The following is a 23,376-nucleotide window of genomic DNA, read 5'->3' on the forward strand; positions in this document are numbered from 1 at the left end:
CCATCCTCTTGTCTCCAGCATGGCTCGAGCCATTCCAGACCTTGACTCAGACCCACCAGGGTTTGGTCCAGGGCTGGAGAAGACTCTCGCACGACTGGTGTACAAGAAACCAAGGATCGAACCACTAGCACAAAGCCCCGATCTACATGGCCCTCACGGTTTCGAACAAAACCTGATCAACTTCACGCTCCTGCACCTACAACTCTCACTCTCACTCTCGATCTGCACATGCCCTTGACAACCCAACACAGCAGCCCCTTGCACCATATAACAGAAATCGTGAGTAGCAATTAAAAGAAATGCATGGAAAAGATGAAAAACCGAAAAGGATTCTTCCTGTTCAAGGACCGATCGAATAGTTTCACACATCAAGTATATATATACGTGAATGATACAGCAAAGGGGATACAAAGCATGCCTTAAATAATGCACACACGCGAGGGACCCGAGATGGAAGTCGGAGGAAATTCTATGCAAGAACAAGTGGAAAACCGATGGGGCCTCTAGCTATAATTGATGAAAACGAGAGGAAGATGGTGCTCTGAATGGGGTGTCGGCTGGTACAAATTTTAGGTTTAGGGTAAATGGTGTTTAAGGGTTAATTATAGATAAAATATTAGTTAATGGGCCTAAATTGTTTAATTAAAGATTAAAAAGATAAATAAGTCCTATAAACTCAAAAGTAGGCCCATTAAGCCCAAACTCACTCCCGAAAAATATTTCGTGTTGAAACGATTTTGAAAATAATAGCCGAACCATTAAAAAGTCCTCTTATTCGATAAAATTTGTGTACCGTTAAAAATAAAGTCTTGTGGGTAAAAATACCCAATAAAATCTCATTTTCGAAAAATACACTTAAAAACGCTTTAAATTAATTTATAAAAATAAATCGTGTAATAAAAATAATTTTCCTGAAAATTATCTGGTATCCGATCCTCATTCGAGCGTGAAATGCACCTAGAAACCCTAATGCATGAACTTATAAAATAACATAAAATAAATTCTACCATGCATGAATTATGCATAAAATACATAAAAATAATTAAACATAAGTTAATAAAATAAACAAGCATTTAATGCATTAAAACAATTTAATAACATACAAAGAAATTTAATAATTTGCATGCATGTGGTTCACGTGGACTTTTCGATTTTCGGGACGTTACAATCTCCCCCCTTAAATTGAATTTCGTCCCCGAAATTCGCTTATCCTTGATAATCACAAAATTTAAATTTAGTTCTAGTATCCCAATGGTTCACGCTTCCGCGGCGCTACTCTGATAAAATAATAAATCTTAAGATGTTCTTATGTCTTCTCGATCCTAATTATTTTGCCTGTCCAAATCCTCGTTTGTGAATCGTAATTGAAGAAGATTTATAGTGACTTAATTTTATTCTACTATGTCCTCGAATTTTGACTTTTCTCGCAATTCCCAATATCAGAAATGGCAGTCCAAACTTATCGCATCTTACTTTCCTTATAATATACCCAAGATGTTCATTGACCTATTATATTCCAATATTGAAATCTTAACATCATCATTTCTTAAATTTATTGAACTCAAGATATGTTAAAGCTTCAAATCCAAGTATTGGCATTCATGCAGTTCGACTTAGGAGATCTTAGCACCAAAATTTACTGATCGAGTTCTATCCTTGGTAATACACTTGAAACTTATCTCAACTCGATAATAATATTAACATAAGATCCTTGAATCGAATTTTTATCTTACGGCACCAACTTAACTAACTTAATTATTTACAAGTACATCCCAAATATAAAATCGTTGCACATCTTAAATTCGAGTACGTTAATCCATAAAACCCAAAATGTACAGTACCGATTTTCCACCTAAATATTAAAACCTTTCCAACATAAGTTACATGCTTAAAATATTCTCTTCCCAATTACAATATAGTTCAAGCCTAAGACCCTTGACTTTCCTCATTGGAACAAATGTCGGATTCTTACGTATCTTTAATGCTTAATTAATTCTAGCGTATAAAACTTAATAAGTTATCTCATAGCAGCCTTAGTCTAACTCTAATAAATCAACTTCGCTTATAACCCATAAAGTTCTAAAATCCTCATATCAAGATTTTGGATTTCTTATTCGATAAAAATATTAATATTCATTCATTGAATCCCCATATCAAGCTTTTAGATTTCTTATTCGATAAAAATCTTAATATTCATTTATTGATAACTTATGTTGAACACAACTAATTTTTTTTTTTGTTTTTATTTCACCCAAAATTTCCGTATGAACAAATATCTCATAAATTTGAAATTCAAACTTACATAATCCATATAGATTTGGATAAACTAATTCCAATACACATATCCGCTTAGCCCCAAGTTTCTTAATGACTTTCAAGATTCCTCAAGGCAAGGTGTTTACATCACCTCTTACATGCGTCTATGAAATACCCTAACCATCAATCACACCCAATTTTCTAGAAAATTTAAATTCCAACAAAGGAATAAATTTAACTCTTAAGATCACGATTAAAAATTATGATACCTCAAACTTAAGTTCCCAAAATTTTGTATGTCTACTCTTATAAATTAACTAACTGATCAACTTCACCTTAAATTGTCATCACTTTAAATTCTTAATTTGTCACAATATTATTTCACTAACACTTAAATTTTCCAGCCCAATGTTGATTCATTCTACAATGTCCTTGATTACCATTCCTTATAACATTATAACCCAGATGTTTCAAGGTTGTAAATATCCCTTCAAGCCTAAATCATCGAAAATTCTTATCCTTTAAACCATTCAATTATCTCTTATTGCTGAACTAGTCCCCAAATTTCTTAAAATTGCAACATTAATTCTTAATTTCCTCAAAAATTATCCAATTTTTCCTTAATTTTGAAAATGTCACAATTACCCATAAGTTCTTGGCGTTCCTAATTCCATTTTATAAGTTTCTCGTAACATAAAGCTCAATAATTTTAAGCTTACTAAACTCAAAATCAATTCTCATAACCTCGAAAAATTACTGATTTTACCTAAGTGTTCTTCAAAAGTTCGAATTTATTCCTCAAAAATTTCAGAATCTGCAATTTGATCCTTAAAGTTCTCGAAGATTACAATTTTGGCCCTACAACTCTTCAAAACTTGCATTTTTGTCCCCATAAAACTTCGACTTAGCCTCATTAAACCTTAAAATTCCCGAAACTCAGAATTTAACCCCAAAATCCGGTAAATTCGAAAATAGTCCCTTTGAATTTCATTTTTGTACTTAGGTCCTTAAATTATTGGTTATTACAATTAAGTCCTTAAAATTTTCAATTCATGCAATTCCATCCTTAAATCTAACCAGGTAGAGCATGCATCCTAAATAAATTCTACGCTTTACACTTCCAAAAATCGTCGTAGTCTTCGAATCAATAATCCTTAAATGGAATCCTCAAAAACTAACCCAACTAACAATCCCGAACCATCAATATTTTTTTAGAAGACCCACATGCCCCAAAAGCATTCATAATCTTTAAGATTAACTTATGATCCAAAAAGTAGAATATCAGTACTACTAACCAAAAATCAATATAGACAAATCATTTCCAACATTTTCCAATGCCCAAAAGAAAAATTCTTATTCATGTTCAATTCCACCACAAAGCCAACATGCATGAAAATCATATAATTTTTCAATTCATGTCGCAATATGCATACAATTTTTGAAACATCCAGTAATCTCAAAACATACTGAGAGATAAACATGTACTGTAAAACGTATATCATGTAAACATGCAGGTGATAGCATTAAAAACATTTAAAACATTTAAACTTACAGATTTGAGACTTGAAGACTGAGCGGCAGAAGCTGACGGTGGCACAACCCTATACAGGACCCTTGCTCTGATACCAACTGAAACGTCTCGCTCATTTTCAAAATTCTACTAGACAATTTTTTTTAAAAAAAATAAAAGCTTCGCAATCTCGAAATAACATTTAAAAATGTTCTTAAATATTTGACGATAAAAATAACGCAGTTTTAAAATTTCTAAACTACTCCAAAATCAAACATAAACGTAAACGAATAAAAAGCTTAAAATCGTCACCGTATAAAAAGGTTCATCTCCTCTCAAATCTCATATCATAATGCGGAAAACATGCGGTCCTCAGGTCGTGTCACCGCAACAGAGCTGCCTACTCAGAGTTCAGGACCTCCTTGTGTTAATCGATCAGCCCCCACTTGCTGAGTGTTTCCAAAATACTCACCCCTTACATCTTTCACCAGATAAGAATGAAGAGCAAATAAATGAGGAGGAACTAGTAGCGTTCTAGGGCTGGTGACCACACCAAAAGATCTAGAATCAAGACTTATTATTTATTTCGCTTCCGCAATTCTGATGTAATTTTTATTCTGTTGTCATTGTAAAGACAATATTTTGTTTTATGAAAAAGACTGGTTTTGGCTATTTGATACGAGACTTAATTGTTTTCAATGTAATTGTTGAACAATGCCGGTGTTGACTAACTCCAGTCTCGGGGCGTGACACAAAAAACTCAGGATAACTTTCAAAAATAATAATTATTATCTCCTTTTAATTTGTTTTAATCAGATTGCTTTCGAAGTAGCAAGCCTAATGAGCATTCCCATGAAATAAAATTTTCTTAAATCATCTATATTTTTAAAAAGAGTTTATGTACGATCGAAGGTTTGAAGTTTTATCAAAATCTATAGCTAATGGGAAATGTGAAACTCATACCCTTAAAATTGTGCAGCAATGCAAATATCATGTATTGATTGCTCTTCAAGTGGTTGAAAATTATTACTCCCAACATTTTATTTTTCTTTGATATGTATGTATATTTTAACATCTATCTAAAGTTCAAAAGGACAAATAAAATTTTGGTCCACAAATTTTTCCTATTTTGGTCTAATAACTTTTCAAAGTTCGGTTTTGATATACGAACTTTGAAATTTTTTGCTTTCATTCATATTTCACCGGAGTGTTGATGCGACACTAAAAAATACTAATGTGACACTGAAACATGCTACATGACTTCGAAAAATGCTGACGTGACATCGGAAATAATTAACTTGTCAAATATCACATAGAAATTTGGATAAATTAGCTGAGAATTAAAAGTTAGTGTTGCCAAAACAAAATTTCGAAAATTTAATGGACAAAAACCCATGTTTCGACAAAGTTAGTGAATAAAAAAAATTATTTTCTTAATTCAAAACTATCACGCACTTAAATATATTAAAAATTACTCTTTTCATCCTTACTATTTAGGGCCAAAAATTGCTTAACTTTCTCTTGTTTGCAACGTACCAAAAATCGTGAATGTTAGACAGATTTGGTTTCCAATGCTCATTTATCTTGAAAAATTAATGGAAAAGACACGAAACTGGTTTTGATCTCAAACAATAGAAGAAAAAAGTAATCATCTTGTTATCCAATTTTGAGGGAAGATTGAGCATGTTGGTAGCGGTTTATTAACTCAATGATCCAAAACCAGTTGGGGGGGACCTTTTTGGCACATCACAGAGATGATAGGTCAAAATGATTTTTTAGTTTGTTAATTTTGTCAAATTTTGGGTTTTGATCCATTAAATTTTCAAATCATGGTTTTTATACACTAACTTTTAATTTTCAATATTTTGATCTAATTGATGACGTGGTATCTGACATGTCAACAATTTTCGATCTCACATCGTTATTTGTCGATGGTAAATCAGCATTTTTAATGTGACATCAACAACTAGATCAAAATAACCGAAAATTAAATATTAGAGTCTGAAAACCAAACTTTTAAAACTTACTGAACAAAATCTAAAATTGAACAAGTCAGTAGACCAAAAAAACCATTTTCCCAAATGTTTTTAGGCTAAACTAATAGGTACAAAAATAGAAACATATAATAATTGTTGATTTTATTAGTTATTTATTTATCTTTCAATAAAACTGTGGAGAATGAATCATCAAAGACATGCACTTTTAAGATGCTCTTCCTATCACCACAAAAAATTAAAAAGGATAGCGACGGTTTAAACCGTCGCAACACAGGTAAAGCGACCGTTCTAGCGACGGGTCGTTGATCCGTAACCGGTGGGCTCGTCGCCTAACCCAAGCGATGGTTAAACAATAACCGTGAAAATTTTGCGACGGTTTTGAAGATAAACGCCGTCGCTACTCTAGCGACGGTAACATTAACACCGATGCCACTTGAAGCGACGGTTCATTTCAAACTGTCGCTATATTAAGCGACGGTTTTTCACACAACCGTCGCTTAATATAGCGACGGTGTTGACAACACCGTCGCTTTATATAGCGACTGTTGCTCAAAAACCGTCGCTTCAATTTGCTTAATATAGCGACGTTTTTTTAAAAACCGTAGCTAATTTAAGCGGCGGTTAGAAATGAACCGTCGCTAATCTCCAATTTTATTTTTTTTAAAAAAAATAAAAATATATTAAATATATTGTGCTGTATAATTGAAAAAAAATTAACAACAAAGTTTGAGAAATATAATCATATTACTAAACTACAAATAAGGATAAAGTGTTTGATACAAATATTCATAAAAACATTAAAAAAAAAGCGTAGCTACGGTGACTGAGTCTCGTCGTCGTCATAGTCGTCGCCGTCGATGTCGTCCTCGTCCCCGTACCCTTGCATCGGAGGAATATAACTCTGTGATAATCTGTGGATACGAGATGAAGAACCAACTGCTGCGTCACGGGATCGACCCCTGTGAGAAGTGCCTGGTCCAGGCAGCGTGCGACCTGATGTATGCGCAGTAGCTCCCTGTGACATGCCTGCAACCAGGACTCGGACATGCTCCTCTAGTGATGTCATGCGATCTCTCAGCATGATGTTCTCCGCCTCTGTAGCCCGCATCCTCTCGCAAAGCTCATCGTTACGACGTAACAATGATTCTAGAATCTGGCGCATGTCTGCCATCTACTGGGACTCAGACGATGGACCGACATCCGATGACCCACCACGTCGACCCGGAGCCATCTCATTGGGATAGAAGGTGCTGGCCATGGACCCACACCCGTACATCCTCCCCTTCTTCTTCGCCCCAACCACATTCTTGAACATGCTGTTTACCGACTGTGGGCTGGGGACATCAGGCTCTGATCCATCCTCTGCGGGAGTTATCGACTGAGCCATGTAGCGCTCCATGTTCTCCTGTGATGTTGATAAAAAATGAATTTTCTTAATGAAACGTTAATGAGAATAACTAAATTTAATAAACTTACGTGGATCAGGTGGGATCGCGTGTCAACGAAAGATCCATCTCCATGTCGATGTGTGTGAACGTATAGCTCCCATGACGTTGGATGTCTGCCATGTCGTGCTTGCTAAAATAAATTTAATAATTGTAAAACATTATCATTTATAAGTGTAATGAAAAATATATATATATATGTGTTAAAGTACAACTGAAAACTATTAAACTGGAAGAAATACCAGATCCTGCCCGTGAGCGTTGTATGTCTTCGCACCTGCAATGTGCTTCGACGTCCCTGTACCTACCCCTACAGGCTCGCTGTTCCTGTTCGACTTGTTCTTGGCGGCTCTGTCCTGCCAATCCTGCTGCTGCCATGCAGCAGTCCAAGCAGCCCATCTCTCAGGCGTGACCGTCTGTGGATGCTGGTCCCTGCTCCTCCAGCCATGAATGGTCCGGCGGTATAGGGTGACAGTGTTACGTAACCACAACTCTCGTACCTGAGTATCAATGTCAGCTGTCCATCTATACCTCAACTACAATATTTAATATTTAAGTAAGTTAATAGTTTAATAAAAATTGAAACATGTTATTGTAAAAATTGATTGTTTTAATAAAGACTTACACAGAACTTCTCCCAGTACCATTGCCGCTGGCCAGGTGTCACATACCTCCACGACCAGCCAGGATCACATGTCTGCAGTGTAACGTCCCGAAAATCAAAAAGTCCACCTGAACCACATACATGCAAATTATTAAATTTCTTTGTATGTTATTAAATTGTTTAATGCATTAAATGCTTGTTTATTTTATTAACTTATGTTTAATTATTTTTATGTATTTTATGCATAATTCATGCATGGTAGACTTTATTTCATGTTATTTTATAAGTTCATGCATTAGGGTTTCTAGGTGCATTTCACGCTCGAATGAGAATCGGAGACCGGAGGATTTTCAGGAAAATTATTTTTATTACACAATTAATTTTTATAAATTAATTTAAAGCGTTTTTAAGTGTATTTTTCGAAAATGAGATTTTATTGGGTATTTTTACCCACAGGACTTTATTTTTAACGGTACGCAAATTTTATCGAATAAGAGGACTTTTTAATGGTTCGGCTATTATTTTCAAAATCGTTTCAACACGAAATATTTTTCGGGAGTGAGTTTGGGCTTAATGGGCCTACTTTTGAGTTTATAGGACTTATTTATCTTTTTAATCTTTAATTAAACAATTTAGGCCCATTAACTAATATTTTATCTATAATTAACCCTTAAACACCATTTACCCTAAACCTAAAATTTGTACCAGCCGACACCCCATTCAGAGCACCATCTCCCTCTCGTTTTCATCAATTATAGCTAGAGGCCCCATCGGTTTTCCACTTGTTCTTGCATAGAATTTCCTCCGGCTTCCATCTCGGGTCCCTCGCGTGTGTGCATCATTTAAGGCATGCTTTGTATCCCCTTTGCTGTATCATTCACGTATATATATACTTGATGTGTGAAACTATTCGATCGGTCCTTGAACAGGAAGAATCCTTTTCGGTTTTTCATCTTTTCCAAGCATTTCTTTTAATTGCTACTCACGATTTCTGTTATGTGGTGCAAGGGGCTGCTGTGTTGGGTTGTCAAGGGCATGTGCAGATCGAGAGTGAGAGTTGTAGGTGCATAAGCGTGAAGTTGATCAGGTTTTGTTCGAAACCGTGAGGGCCATGTAGATCGGGGCTTTGTGCTAGTGGTTCGATCCTTGGTTTCTTGTACACCAGTCGTGCGAGAGTCTTCTCCAGCCATGGACCAGACCCTGGTGGGTCTGAGTCAGGGTCTGGAATGGCTCGAGCCATGCTGGAGACAAGAGGATGGGCGATCGGGCGAGGTGGGGAGTGATTTGGGTCTCGGTAGGAGGTTTGTGGTGGAGTCTCGGTTCCTAGCGGTTAGATGCGTGAATGGGACTGGGAGCTTGGTTCGGTTAGGTGGCTTGGGGTCTGGTCTAGGTCCTTGGTGATCGGGTTCATGGCTGGTGCGACGGGCTTAACTTGTGGCGTGAGTTTTGGGGAGAAAGGTATACATGAGGTGGCTAAATAGGATAGGACCGAGAGGTTTGGGCATTTCTGGAAATATCAGCCGTGAGTTGGAAAGTCTAATGACATTGCTTTAGGACCTTTTAAGTGTTTTTAAGATATGGTAAAAAGTTTTGGAACATTTTAAGGAGTTTAGTAAGCTTCAGGTCAATTTTAGAGGTCCAGGGGTAAAACGATAAATTTTGAGTTTCTAGGGGCAAAATGGTCATTTTGCACCCGGGGTCATTTTAAGGAGTTTGGTAAGCTTCGGGTCAATTTTAGAGGTCCAGGGGTAAAACGATAATTTTTGGGTTTCTAGGGGCCAAATGGTCATTTTGCACCCGGGGTGAGATTTTGGTCCTGGCAGCGCCCTGAGCACAAAATTATGATATTTTAAATGTTTATGCATCATGTTTACGATTTTGACGCAATTATGATAAATACGGTGCATGCTTGGTTTAAAGGAAAAATTACGTATATGCATGCTTTTATTAAGTGATGAATATGATGACACGTTTTGAAGGAAGTGATTTAGTTGTGACTAACACATTGACACGATGATATGATTGGAGATATCGTGAGGGAAAAGGCCCAAGAGGGAGCCCGTTTACGGGAGAAGGCCCCAGAGGGAGCCCGACGATCGTATTTTCATTGACATGATATGATAGGCTCGGGCTCAGTTGACGGGTGAGAGTGTCGCTGATGTCCCCCGCCGCCGGGTACCGCGGTTACACGTAGATGGATACATCGACTGACATGATGACATGATGATACGAAAGTCACAGCTAATGAACGGAATTCAAATTAAGATTTTAACACGTATATGCTAATACGATGATACATGCTATTACCAAGTTTTGACAGATCACGGTTACGCATACGATATGATAACATGATGAGACATGTTTTGACACGTTACGATTTTACACGACACGCTTATGTTCATGTTTTTAAGCTCATGAAATGTATGTTGATTATGCTATTTTTCACAATTTTCAAAACATAGTATATCATATCAGATCAGAATCGGAATCGAAATGTGAATCAGAGATTATCAGACAATTCAGAACAGAACAAGTCAGAACAAAAAAAACGTTGTTATTCATCTCGTTTTCCATGGTCAAATTGTCAATCATATGTTAGTCCTCTAAGGTGTGAGGCCAAAACACAGTTTTATACCTACTGATGGGGGCCATATAGAGTTTACAATCGTCGTTCCATATCCCACTAGAATCATAACAGTGCACCACAGAATCAGATGTATCAAACAACACTTATCGAAATTTTTGAATGAACTCAGCAGAATCAAAGAACATCGGAAATAAAATAAACATATCGTACATCGATCGAGATTTTATGAAATATATAATAGCATTTTTCGAAAATGGTTTGACACACATAAAAGCATGTCATGAAATACTTATACAAAGTTTAAATTACAAAGAAATATATAGCAAAAGCCCACTTACCTGAAAGATTGTTCCAAAAATCTTGAAATGAACAAGTTGGAGTTTGACACTGAAAAGCCAGTTATCTTGAAATTACTTTGCGCGTAATTGAACCGTTGGATCGATCTGAATTTTGGATATGTTGCTCAAAACACGTGTAGGTGTATTCTGAACAGTGGAGACCGGATTTGGACGTGTAAAACAATGAGCAAAACTTTCTGAAATTGGAAAGAATATTTGATACTCGAAAATTGCAACTTTTTGAGATAAATTTTGATGTTGTTTTGGTGTGATTTCATTCATTATTTTGCCACTATTTATAGGCACAAATGTGACTTTAAAGCTTCCTCCTCCATGCCAAAGGTTGCATGATTTATGGTATGTGATTTATTATCATCCATACCAAAGGTTACATGGTTTATTGCATGCTATATATTATCATCCATGCCAAAGGTTGCATGATTTATTACAAGTAATTTATATCCTCTATGAAATAATTCATCTTCAATGCAAAACTAAAATCAACTTGCACTTTGTCTCTTTATATAGTAAAATTTTGGGTCTTTACATCCTTTCCTCCTTATTTAAAGTTTCGTCATCGAAACTTGAATTAGCTTTGTCTTTGAAAATTTAGGGGTGATATCTGCGCATTCTTTCTTCAAGTTCCCAAGTAGCTTCTCTTTCGGTGTATTAGACCATTATACTTTGACGTATGGAATGATTAGTCACCGAAGTATTTGGTCTTTGGTATCTACTATTCGATTTGGAATTTCTTCGTACTTCAGTTCTTCATTTAGATTGCTCTCAACAGAAGTGGTCCAGCCTCAAGGATATGACTTGGATCGGAAATATATTTTCTTAGTTAAAAAAAGTGGAAAACATTGTGGATTCTTGACATATCGGGTGGAAGTTCTAGTCTGTAAGCAAGTGTTCCCACTTTCTCTAGAATTTCAAAATGTCCCACATGTCTGGGATTCAGTTTTCCAGCCTTATTGAATCGGATTACACCTTTCATGGGTGATTCTTTTTCGCCCACTTCAAATTCAACGGGTCTTTTTATCAGGTCAGTCCAAATTTTCTGTCAATCTTGTGCAGTTTTTAGGCTCTCCTTGATCATAGCAACATTATCCACTGTTTCTTGGATCAGCTCGGGTCCAACAATGTCTTTTTCTCCTACTTCATCCCAATATAGTGGTGATCGACACTTTCATCCATACAGAGCTTTGTACGGTTCCATTCCAATACTGTTGTGATAACTATTATTGTATGCAAACGCGATTAAGGGCAGATCAATTATCACTGAAGTTTAGAGCACATGCTCTCAGCATGTCCTCAAAAGTTTGTATTGTCCTCTCAATTTGGCCATCAGTTTGAGAGTGATATGTCATACTAAGAGTAACTTTAGTCCTCATAGCTTGTTGAAAGCTCTTCCAAAATCAGGATGTAAACCTAGGATCTCTATCTGATAGTATGCTAGCTGGAACTCCATATAATCGTACGATATTATTCATGTATAAGGCAGTCAGTTTATCCATATTATAGTTCATGCGGACATGTAAGAAGTGCGCAAACTTCGTGAGTAGGTTTACAGTTACCCATATTCCATTATGACCTTGTCTCGACTTTGGTAAACCGACTAAAAAATCCATGGAAATATGTTCTAATTTCCATTCCGGGATTTCTAATGGTTGAAGAAGTCCTCCAGGTCTTTGGTACTCAGCTTTGACTTGCTGGCACACGTGACACTTAGAGATAAACATTGCAACGTCCTTTTTCATTCTACTCCACCAAAAGTTTTTCTTCAAATCTCTATACATCTTGGTACTGCCGGAGTGGACTGAAAATTTTGACTTGTGTACCTCGGACATCACTTCTTGTTGTAACACTATGTAGTCCTTTTGGCTTAGTGCATTAGCTATATTGTTAGCCGTATGTCATAATCTTTCAATAGTTCGATCAACCGTCTTTGCCTCATGTTTAATTCATTTTGTGTAAACAGTGTTTGAGGTTTTGGTGATCGGTAATATCTCATTTGATACCAAAGAAGTTGATTCTCCGGATCTTTGGCACAAATATAATTGTGGCAAATTCAATATGATGTGTTGTATAATTTTTCTCACATTGTTTTAATTTCCTCGATGCATAGGCAATTAGTTGCCTCTCTTGAATGAGAACACATCACAATCATCTTTTGATGCATCATTGTAAATTGTGAAATTCCTGCCTTATTCGGGAAGTACTAATAATGGCGTAGAAGCGAGTTCTTTTTCAGGATCTAAAACTCTTCTCACATTCTTCAATCTAATTGAATTTAGAGTTCTTCAGAGTGAGCTTGGTGAGCGGCAGAAAATCCTTCGACACATTTCCTTAATAGACAACGCATCCCAGAAAGCTTCGAATTTCTATTCTAGTTTTCGGTCAAGGCCAGTCCATGATTGTCTCTACTTTATTTTGACCCACTGATATGCCCATTTTAGATATTATACGACCAAGGAATGTGACGTTTTTTAGTCAAAATTCTAAAAAAATGTTTGACACACATACAAGAATGTCATGAAATACTTATAGAAAGTTTAAATTACAAAGAAATACAGAAAAAGCTCACTTATATGAAAGATTGTTCAAAAAATCTTGGAATGAACGAATTGGAGTTTAACACTGAAAAACCATTCACCTTGCAAAAAATTTTCTCCTTAATTGAACCGTTGGATCGATCTGAATTTTGGATATGTTGCTCAAAACACGTGTAGGTGTATTCTGAACGATGGAGATCGAATTTGTACGAGTAAAACAATGAGCAAAACTTTTTGAAATTGAGCAGAATTTTTGATACTCGAAAATGGCAACATTTGGAGATAAATTTTGATGTTGTTTTTGTGTGATTTCACATATTCTTTTGCCACTATTTATAGGCATCAATGTGACTTTAGGCCTTCTTCTTCAATGCCAAAGATTGCAAGGTTTATTGCATGCTATTTATTATCATCCATTCCTAAGGTTGCATGATTTATTACATGTAATTTATTATCCTGCATTAAAAAATTCATCTTCAATGCAAAACTAAAATCAAGTTGCACTTTGTCTCTTTGTATAGTAAAATTTTGAGTTTTCACATTTTGTGTATGTAAAAGGTCGCAACCAAAGGTGACAGGTCCATGTCAATTTTTCTTGTCAATAATAAATATCTAATTTCTAAATACAACTTATTTCCTAATTATTAAAAGTATTTATTTCCCAATGATTATATAGAATATCATATACAATTGAACGGATCAATATATAATTTTGCGCAATTGTGTAAATATATAAAATAATATATTATAACATATAACTTTTAGGCATAGTATATTTTTATGTGAAATATAATTATATAGGATTAAAATTTTCAAATAAATTTTTTGTTTAAGTTTGTATGTTTTTACTTTTCGATTCCTTATGAAAAGTATATTTAAGTTGAAATTTTGTTTTAGGAATGAAAATTTGCAATGTGCAATTAACAAACGAATTTCATTTTGCACTAATATATATAGAGACGTTTAATATATAATTACTTGTATTTCGAAACTTAATGGTCATATTATATATAAAGGTTGAGATTTTTAGTGGTTCAACTTTGTAATATCAATTAGCTTTTACTAAAATACTATATTCATTTAGATAAGTAATATTTTTCGTATAATTTACTGGTAACTATAATATTTAATCCGTTTTAAAAATTCAAAATTTGACATATTTTTTCTACAAATTACATATTTAATATAATTTCATTATCGTTATCTAAATAATTATTAAAAAACTATAACAAAATTATATGAATCGATCTATTAATGATCATAATTCATTATGTAATAACAATTATTTTACACACGTATCGCACGTGTGTCATTCACTAGTATATATAATTTTTAGACGACCACAAATCTAATATTTAGTCAAACATTATATTTTATTATAATGGGATTCAAATCATTTTAGACTTATTAAATTGATTATGCCATAAATATTTTGAATATGAGTATATCACTTATGAGACGGTCTTACATATTTTTATTCGTGAGTCGGGTCAACCATGTCCATATTTACAATTAAAAAAAAATTTCATGGGTGACCCAAATAGAAGATTTATCTCACAAAATTAACTCATGAGACCGTCTAACAATAGTTTTTGTATTTGAATATTATGTATATACTAACATATTTTATATTTGTATCTATATTCCACAAATTTAGTTTTGAAAAACGCCAATTAATATCAAAAAAATATTAAATGCACTCTGTTGTTTGAGCCGTCCAACTTTGGAAATAGGTACAAAACTGTTTAAATAAACGGAAGATGCAATTGCAACTCACTCCTTAAACTCCGAACTTGGTTATGTTTGGTAACCATGATAAGGGAATGATTATTAAATAATCATCTCTTATCTTATGTTTGGTTCATTTTTAATTTAGCATGGAGGCCTTTGATTATGATTGAAAACCCTCACTATTTATGTTATTTGTGTGATTAAATATACATCCTCAAAGGTGTGATAATGTATAATTCTTGAATAGTGATAATGATAAATTAATATAATATTTAAATTTTTATGATATTTTTTTTATAAAATAATTTCATATTTTTTTATTATTTTCAATCATTTTAAAGAAAATAAATTATAATGTAAATCTATCTTAAATTAAATTTTTATAAATTTCTAATCTTATTAATTAATTCTTTTATGAAAATAAATATTTATTAAATTCTAATTTATTTTGTTTAATGATTACCGTAATATTTTCAAATATATTTCTAATAAATATATTTAAATTAATTTTAATAAATATAAATTATAATTATAAATATTTAATTATCTATCAAATTATTTTAAAAATATTTATAATTATTTTAAAAAACAATAATATTGTAATTATTAATAAACTTTATTTAATATTAACATTCAAAATATTATTGTCATTTTAATTATTAAAATAAATTCATATTTACAAATTTATTTCTAATAAATATATTTAAATTAATTTTAATAAATATAAATTATAATTATAAATATTTAATTATCTATCCAATTATTTTAAGAATATATATTTAATTAACACTTGGGGCATTTTGGTCATTGCAATAAAATTTACAAAATTAATCCATCATTTTAAAATCATACCAAACATCATGTTATTTATCTCACCATACTATTAATACATGGTCATTGCAATAAAATTTACAAAATTAATCTATCATTTTAAAATCATATCAAACACCATGTTATTTATCCCACCATACTATTAATCCATATATCTCATTTTTTAATCACTCTAATTACTAATCATTTACTTATTTCATGCCTTGATTGACAAAGACCGACAAAGACAGGATAATTAATAAATATTGATAGTAAGCACATCCATGATCCAACCACCTCTTATGATAAAATGATTTGACAGTAGATTAGCACATACATTTTCCATATCATTGATGAAATCCAACAACCATTTCAATTATTTGATTAATAATTGTTTTAATCATATAACCCTGTCAATTATCTCAAAATAAGAGTTGTTCATGACAAAAACTATGATAAATAAAAAAGAACACGCAAAAACTTATGTGAGACGATCTCACCGGTCGTATTTTGTGATACGGGTATCTTATTTGGGTCATCCATGAAAAAGTATTACTTTTTATAGTAAGAGTATTACTTTTTATTGTGAATATCGGTAGGGTTGACCCGTCACACAGATAAAGATTCGTGAAATCGTCTCACAAAAGAGATAAGTTTGCCACGTCTATTTTGTATTTGTCTTTAGTTTAAAAGATTTTGAGTGTCGCTAGTTTGCAATGGAGGAAATGTATGATTCGTCGTTGTAATGCTTGACCGGCGTTTTTTCATCAGTATTCTGTCCCTAATATGATTAGTGACAAAGGAGCGGTGACATTTCCATCACCATTCACTATATTTTTCACGCTCATGATGATTATATTTAAAAAATTTATTTTTTTATCAAATAATGAGAATATTTTTTTAAGGAAAACCGTAATTTTCTTTATGTATATTTGTTTCGTTATAATTATGGGTACTCGATGTTCAATTTTTGCAAATTTAGCCCTTTATCTTTGAAAATACAGATATGTCACTGTACACGTAAATATAATGAAAGAAAGATGACCAAAATTGAAAAAGAAAAAAAACAAATATATATGATTAAGATTAAAATTTGACATATAGATTATCAAAATCGCAAACATATGAATATAAAAGAAACAAATTGAAATTTGTCCTCATTTTAAAATGTAAATCTTAAAAATGATTAGCATCAACTCGGTTAATATTTTTCTATGGAGTAGGCCTCTTGTGAGATAGTCTCACGAATCTTTATATGTGAGACGGGTCAATTCTACCGATATTTACAATAAAAAGTAATATTTTTTTCATGGATAACCTAAATAAGATATTCGTCTCACAAAATACGACAAGTGAGACCGTCTCACAAAATACGCATCGTAAAACTATCTCACATAAGTCTATGCATTTTCTATGATATAAGACTTTTATGCAACGTTTGAAAGCTATTTTAAATCAATTCTACTTATAATTATCCATAAAATCATTTTCGTTTCTTTAAATACTCTCTAAGCTTTGCCAAATCCCCACAGTTCAATCATAACATTTCTCCACAGATTGAAAACTCATGGCCATCTTCCAAAATCTCGACACTTTCTTGATTGTCCTTTCCCTCGGCAGCATTTTTATCATTTGTTTCTACAGAAAAATAAGCCGAGAACTCCAATCGGAGCCTACGAATTGGCCGGTGGTCGGAATGTTTCCGGCGGCTCTTCAAAATTTGCACAGAGCCCACGAGTACGCGACGCAAGTTCTAAGAGAGTGTGGTGGCACGTATGAATTGAAAGGCCCCTGGTTCCTCAACTTAGACATCATGTTCACTTGTGAATTGTGATCCAGCCAATATCCACCACATTTTCACCAAAAATTTTCCAAATTATCCGAAAGGTCCCAAGTTCCGGAAGATTTTCGAGATTTTGGGAGATGGGATTTTCAATGTTGATGACAAACTGTGGGAGATTCACAGGAGAATAACTCTTTCGTTTTTGACTAATTCCAAGTTCTATACTCTTCTAGAGAGGAACACTTGGAGAAAGATGGAGGTCGGACTAATTCCTGTTCTTGATTATTTCTGTGAACATGGAAAAGATCTCGATTTACAAGACATTTTCCAGAGGTTTACGTTTGATTCTATTTGCAAACTTGTGTTGGATTATGATCCAGGGAGTTTATGCATTGATTTACCTTATATTCCTTGCGAAAAAGCGTTTAGTAATTCAGTGGCGCCATTGTTGCATAGACATATATTACCTGAGAGAATTTGGAGGCTTCAACAATGGCTGAATTGTGGTAACGAAAAGAAGCTAGCCAAGGCTAAGAAGGCATTCGACGATTTTATATTGCCGCGTGTTTCCTTCAAGGATGAAGAACAAGAGGATGATTTTAACGTGATGAAAATTTTCAAGAAATTTTATGAAGAGAAAAATATAGAATCTTCAGGTGATTTAAGTGAGTTCTTGAAGGACACAGCATTGAGTTTGATGTTTGCAGGTACCGGGAGTAAACCAAGCCAATTTATCTACCTTTATTATATGATTTATTTAAGACGATTAATATTATTTGCACTACATTTTATAATATTCTGCGATTTTCATCAAAAAAAAAAATTTAACTTTATTCGTTAAAGTGGAGTTCAAATAACATTATTTAATATTTTAACCATGACATGTATTTCTGATCCGGGCTTGCAGGTAGGGATACAACAAGTACCTGCCTTACATGGCTTTTCTGGCTAATTGCCAAAAACCCTTCAACAGAAAACAAGATTTTACAAGAAATTGAAATCGAACTATGAGTAAAGCAGGATTCGACCGGGATAGTCTTCAATGCAGAAGAATCCCGGAAGCTGGTGTACCTCCATGGAGCACTGTGTGAATCGCTGAGGCTGTTCCCACCCATTGCCCTGGAACACAAATCTCCGGTTAACGACGATATTCTCCCTAGCGGCCACCACCTTCGGAAGAACTCAAAGGTGATAATTTCATTCTATTCAGTTGGCAGACTTGAGACAATATGGGGTAAAGATTGCTTGGATTTCAAGCCTGAGAGGTGGATTTCAGGGAAGGGAATGATCAGACACGAGGCGTCCTACAATTTTCCGGCGTTTAACGTCGGACCAAGAACATGTATCGGTAAGGAAATGGCTTTTATTCGGATGAAAATCGTTGCTGCAACTATGATCTATCGTTATCGTGTCGAACTGGTGGAGGGGCATCCAGTTGCCCCGCTGGATTCTGTCGTTCTTCATGCTAAGCATGGATTGAGGGTCAGATTATCAAAACGAAATTGATTCCATTGGTGTAACTGTATTACTTACGTTTCTGGATGCAATAAAATTTATGATCAAATAAATTTCTTTTGGACCGTCGCCAATGGGCCGGTTTTGGCAATATTGTTTATTAATTCCATAATGAGTAACATTTTACGAATTTTGTGGTTGCAGCCTAGAATGCTCTTCCACATCAGAAATATTTTTTTGATATTTTTTTTAAGAAAGGATTATTTTGTTCAGTCTGCTAAATTGTTGTAGACATAATGACGAGCATGTACAAGATATCAAAGTTCAATGGGAGAAATTTTATGTTGTAGAAATAAATATACAAGTAGTTTTAAGAAATGAAAATTTGTTGATAGGTATTGGAGATAGACCTGAAAGAAATGACAGACAATGGAAAGTGAAATGACATTATCTTGGCTATAGCAGATGAAGTATTGTCAAGTATTTTTGAGATAAAGACGAAAAAAATTATCTGGGATACTCTAACAAAGATATATGAAATCAAGTCACTACACAATAAGATTTTCATAAAGAGAATGCTTTATACTATTCGGTTGGCAGAATATTCATCAATGACCGATCATATCAGCACTCTAAATACTCTATTTGTCCAACTCAACTCTATGAGACATAAAATTGAGGACAAAGAACGTGCAGAGCTTCTAATTCAAAGTTTACCAGATTCATATGATCTATTTATCATCAATTTAATCAAGAATATCCTCACATAATTTTTAAACTTCGACGATGACTTAACTGTGGTTCTCGGAGAAGAAGACGACGCAAGAATAAGGAAGATAAGTTGGTAACTTCGAAGCAGACATAGGCTTTACCGATGATAAGAGGAAGATTTATGGTTCGTAACTCCAGTATGAGCAAAAGGTGAGGTAGATCAAAGTCCAGAAAAAAGAAGAAAAATATTTACAGCTTTAAATGTGATTGTAAATGACACTTAAAAAAGAGTGTACGAATATCAAGAAGGATTTTCAAGGAAATGTGGCCAGGACTTCAGGTGGTGGTGAAATATTATTCAGCGAAGCAGCAACAGTTGCAGAAAGCAGATACAGATTTTGTGACACATGAATTATGATTTCAGGAGCGACGTGGCACATGAAATCTCATAGAGAATGGTTCGATCAGTGTGAACCAGTCTCAGGAGGATATGTATTCATGGGAAATGATCATACCTCGGAAATCGTCGGGGTCGGTACTATCAAAATAAAAATGTTTGATGCCATCATTCGTATCGTACAGGAGGTACAGCATGTGAAGGGGTTGACGGAAAATATTTTGTCCTTGGGGGCAATTGGATGATATCGGGTGCAAAACCCGTATCGAGAACTAGAACATGAAAATTGTGAAATACGCGCTTGTGGTTGTGAAGGCGGAAATGTTGTTGCAAATTTGTATGTACTTTTAGGAGAAACACACAAAGAGAAGAAACAAGTTGTTGCATCGATTGGTTCAAGTGAAGAATTAACAGTGTTATGGCATAGAAAGCTCGAACATATGTCAGAAAGAAAGTTGAAAATTCTTTCAAAACGGAATCTGCTGCTGGGACTTACAAAAGTTTTTACGCCCTTTTTTGATCATTGTGTTACCAGTAAACAACACAGATTAAAGTTTGGCACTCTGCCAAAAGACAAATCATATTGGAGCTGATTCATTCGAATGTTTGGCAAGCACTGGTTGTATCCCTAGGATGAGCGAGATACTTTATCTCGTTCATTGATGATTTCTCCAGGAGATGTTGAGTGTATCCAATCAAGTGGAAATCTTATGTTTTCCAGATCTTCAAATATTTCAAAGCGCGGGTTGAACTTGATTATGAAAAGAAAATCAAGTGTCTGATCACTAATAATGGAGGAGAATATACCAGTGACGAATTTGATGTCTTTTTTCAACATGAAGGAATCAAAATACAGTTCATGACGACTTACAAACCTCAAGAAAATGGAGTGGCAGTTTGAACAGAACCTTGTTGGGTAGAACAAGAGCTATGTTGAGGACTATGGGTCCAGACTAGTCATTTTGGGCGGAAGTAGTCAAAACTGCTTGTTATATTATCAGTTGTTCTCCTTCAATGGCGATTGATTTGAAGACTACGATGGAGATGTGCACTGAGAAGCCAACCGATTATTCTCAATTTGGATGCCATGTGTACGTTCTGTACAATGACCAAGAAATATCGAAGTTGGATTCGAAATCCAAAAAATGTATCTTCTTGGGTTACGCTGATGGAGGAAAGGATTTCGCTTATTTTTGTGGAAGATAAAATAAAAGGATATAAAATCACACTTAATTCAGAAACTACTATAATTCATGTGGAAAATAAGACAGACAGAGATTACATTTCTTGTAAAGCAGTACCGAAGCACGAGGAACAAGAATATGTTGGGTATGTGGTTTCCAAATTAAGGCAGTCAACTCGAAAGAGAAGACCACAAGGTTGGCTTTCAGATTATGTCACTGAAAACAATATTGTATATTTTCTATTAATAGAGGATGGTGAATCATCGAGTTTCCATGAGGCTACACAAAGCTAGGATGTATCCATATGGATTAAAACAATTCAGGAAGAATTGGAGGCATTAGACAAGAATAAAACTTGGGATCTTGTTACACTACACGAGGGAGAAAAGCCATTAGTAACAGATATGTCTATAAGATTAAGCATGATGACAAAATCAATTGGAGCGGTATCATGCTAGATTGGTGGTAAAAATGTATGCTAAAAAAAGATGGCATTAACTTCAATGAGATATTTTCTTCTGTTGTTTGGCTTACAACAACCAAAGTAGTGTTGGTATTGTGTGTTGTGTTTGACTTACATCTAGAACAACTAGATGTAAAAACGACATTTCTTTATAGACATCTTGAAAAGAAATCTATATGCTCCAACCAGAAGGTTTTGCGGAAAAATAAAAAGAGAACTAGGTTTATAGGTCAAACAAATCTCTGTACGATCTCAAACAGGTGCCGAGGTATTGGTACAAGATATTTGATTCCTATATCACGAGCCTTTGATACAACAGACTTAGTGCAGACTCTTGTACATATTTCAAAAGGTCTGGTGAGGATTATATCATTTGTTGTTTTATGTGGACAACATGTTGATAACAGGCCCCAACAAATATCAGGTCAAAATATTGAAATTACAGTTGGTTAAAGGATTTTATATGAAGGATTTGTAACCATCAAACAAGATTCTAGTGATGCAAGTTCACCGAGACAGAAGTAACAGAAAGATTTGACTTTCCTAAAAAATTATTTCAGGAAAGTCTTGCAACCCTTCAACGAGCAAGATAGTAAGCCAATTTCGACTCATGTTCTTGTTAACTTCAAGTTATTCTCAATGTGTCCTAGCACCGAAGCAGAGAGGATGGAGATGTCTCGAGTACCATATGCATCAGCAGTGGGAAGTTGGATGTTCGTCATGATTTGTACAAGACTGGATATTGCTCAAGAAGTGGGAGCAGTTTGTTAGTACATGAAAAATCTTGTACGAGAGTAATGGAGTGCGATTATTAGGATAATTAGATACATTAATGCAGTGCCCAAATTCAGTACACGTGTAACCCATGCATTGTTTAAATTGTTAAATATTTTATTTAAGTTTAAAATGATTTTAGTGATGCATGATTTATTTAAATAGCATTATTTTAATGTTTATGTGATGCACGTTAAAATATTTTTTTTTTCAAGTTTCATGTTTTCAGGCTATTACTCGAGGCGGGATCGAGGAAAAGACCGGTGACGAGTTTGGCAATTTTTAAGCGTGATATTTTATTTTTAAGTTAAGGATGGGGTATTTTAATTAATTTATTTATTTTTTAGTATTTTAAAAGCTTTACTTATTTATTTAGTTGTTTAAGAGTTTCAAACTTTTAAAGTTAAACACTTGTGTGCATTATTTTACTTTTAGGGTATTAACATTTCAATTACCTTATGATTGGTTATTATTTATTTAAATGAACTAATTAGCTCTAATTACCCTAATTACCTACACAAAACGCACGCGCACACACTTACACACACACCCTTCACGTTAGACACACACACCATTCTCTTGTGCTCTATTTTCATTCTTTGGAGAGCAACCCAGGGTTCTCGAAAAGAACAGCAGCCGCCCCTACCCCTCTGAAATTCCAGCAAGGTTTTGTTGTGTTTCTTCAAATATTTTAGCGACACGTTCGTCCCGGATCAATCCTCACGCCATCTCCGCTTCGGTATCGTCGTTCAATATTTCAAATCATCAAAAGGCACGTA

General features: G+C 34.2%; 1 protein-coding gene and 1 pseudogene across 1 annotated transcript; one reads left to right on the top strand and one right to left on the bottom strand.

Moving 5' to 3' along the window:
• Positions 1–6,599: 6,599 nt before the first annotated feature.
• On the bottom strand, positions 6,600–9,052 carry LOC142544476 (uncharacterized). Its single transcript, XM_075651521.1, has 5 exons — positions 8,914–9,052; positions 7,834–7,940; positions 7,451–7,744; positions 7,240–7,341; positions 6,600–7,168 (listed from the first exon to the last, which is right to left on the bottom strand). Exons 1-5 carry the CDS (start codon positions 9,050–9,052, stop codon positions 6,935–6,937), a joined length of 876 nt encoding a protein of 291 aa, XP_075507636.1. The 3' UTR covers positions 6,600–6,934.
• Positions 9,053–17,338: 8,286 nt separating this feature from the next.
• Positions 17,339–19,241, top strand: LOC142547685 (alkane hydroxylase MAH1-like; annotated as a pseudogene).
• Positions 19,242–23,376: the final 4,135 nt, after the last annotated feature.

This window comes from Primulina tabacum, chromosome 5 (genome assembly GCF_025594145.1).
Source record: "Primulina tabacum isolate GXHZ01 chromosome 5, ASM2559414v2, whole genome shotgun sequence".
In the NCBI taxonomy this organism is placed as follows: Eukaryota; Viridiplantae; Streptophyta; class Magnoliopsida; order Lamiales; family Gesneriaceae; genus Primulina; species Primulina tabacum.

What these genes read in the sequence shown, in the direction of transcription:
- LOC142544476 (XM_075651521.1), bottom strand. Translation starts at nt 9,052, where the DNA reads ATGGCTCGAGCCATTCCAGACCCTGACTCAGACCCACCAGGGTCTGGT. An exon ending in CGATCTACATGGCCCTCACG is followed by an intron (nt 7,941 to 8,913) that starts GTTTCGAACAAA and finishes TATGTGGTTCAG; the next exon opens with GTGGACTTTTTGATTTTCGG. An exon ending in CGCGATCCCACCTGATCCAC is followed by an intron (nt 7,169 to 7,239) that starts GTAAGTTTATTA and finishes TCAACATCACAG; the next exon opens with GAGAACATGGAGCGCTACAT.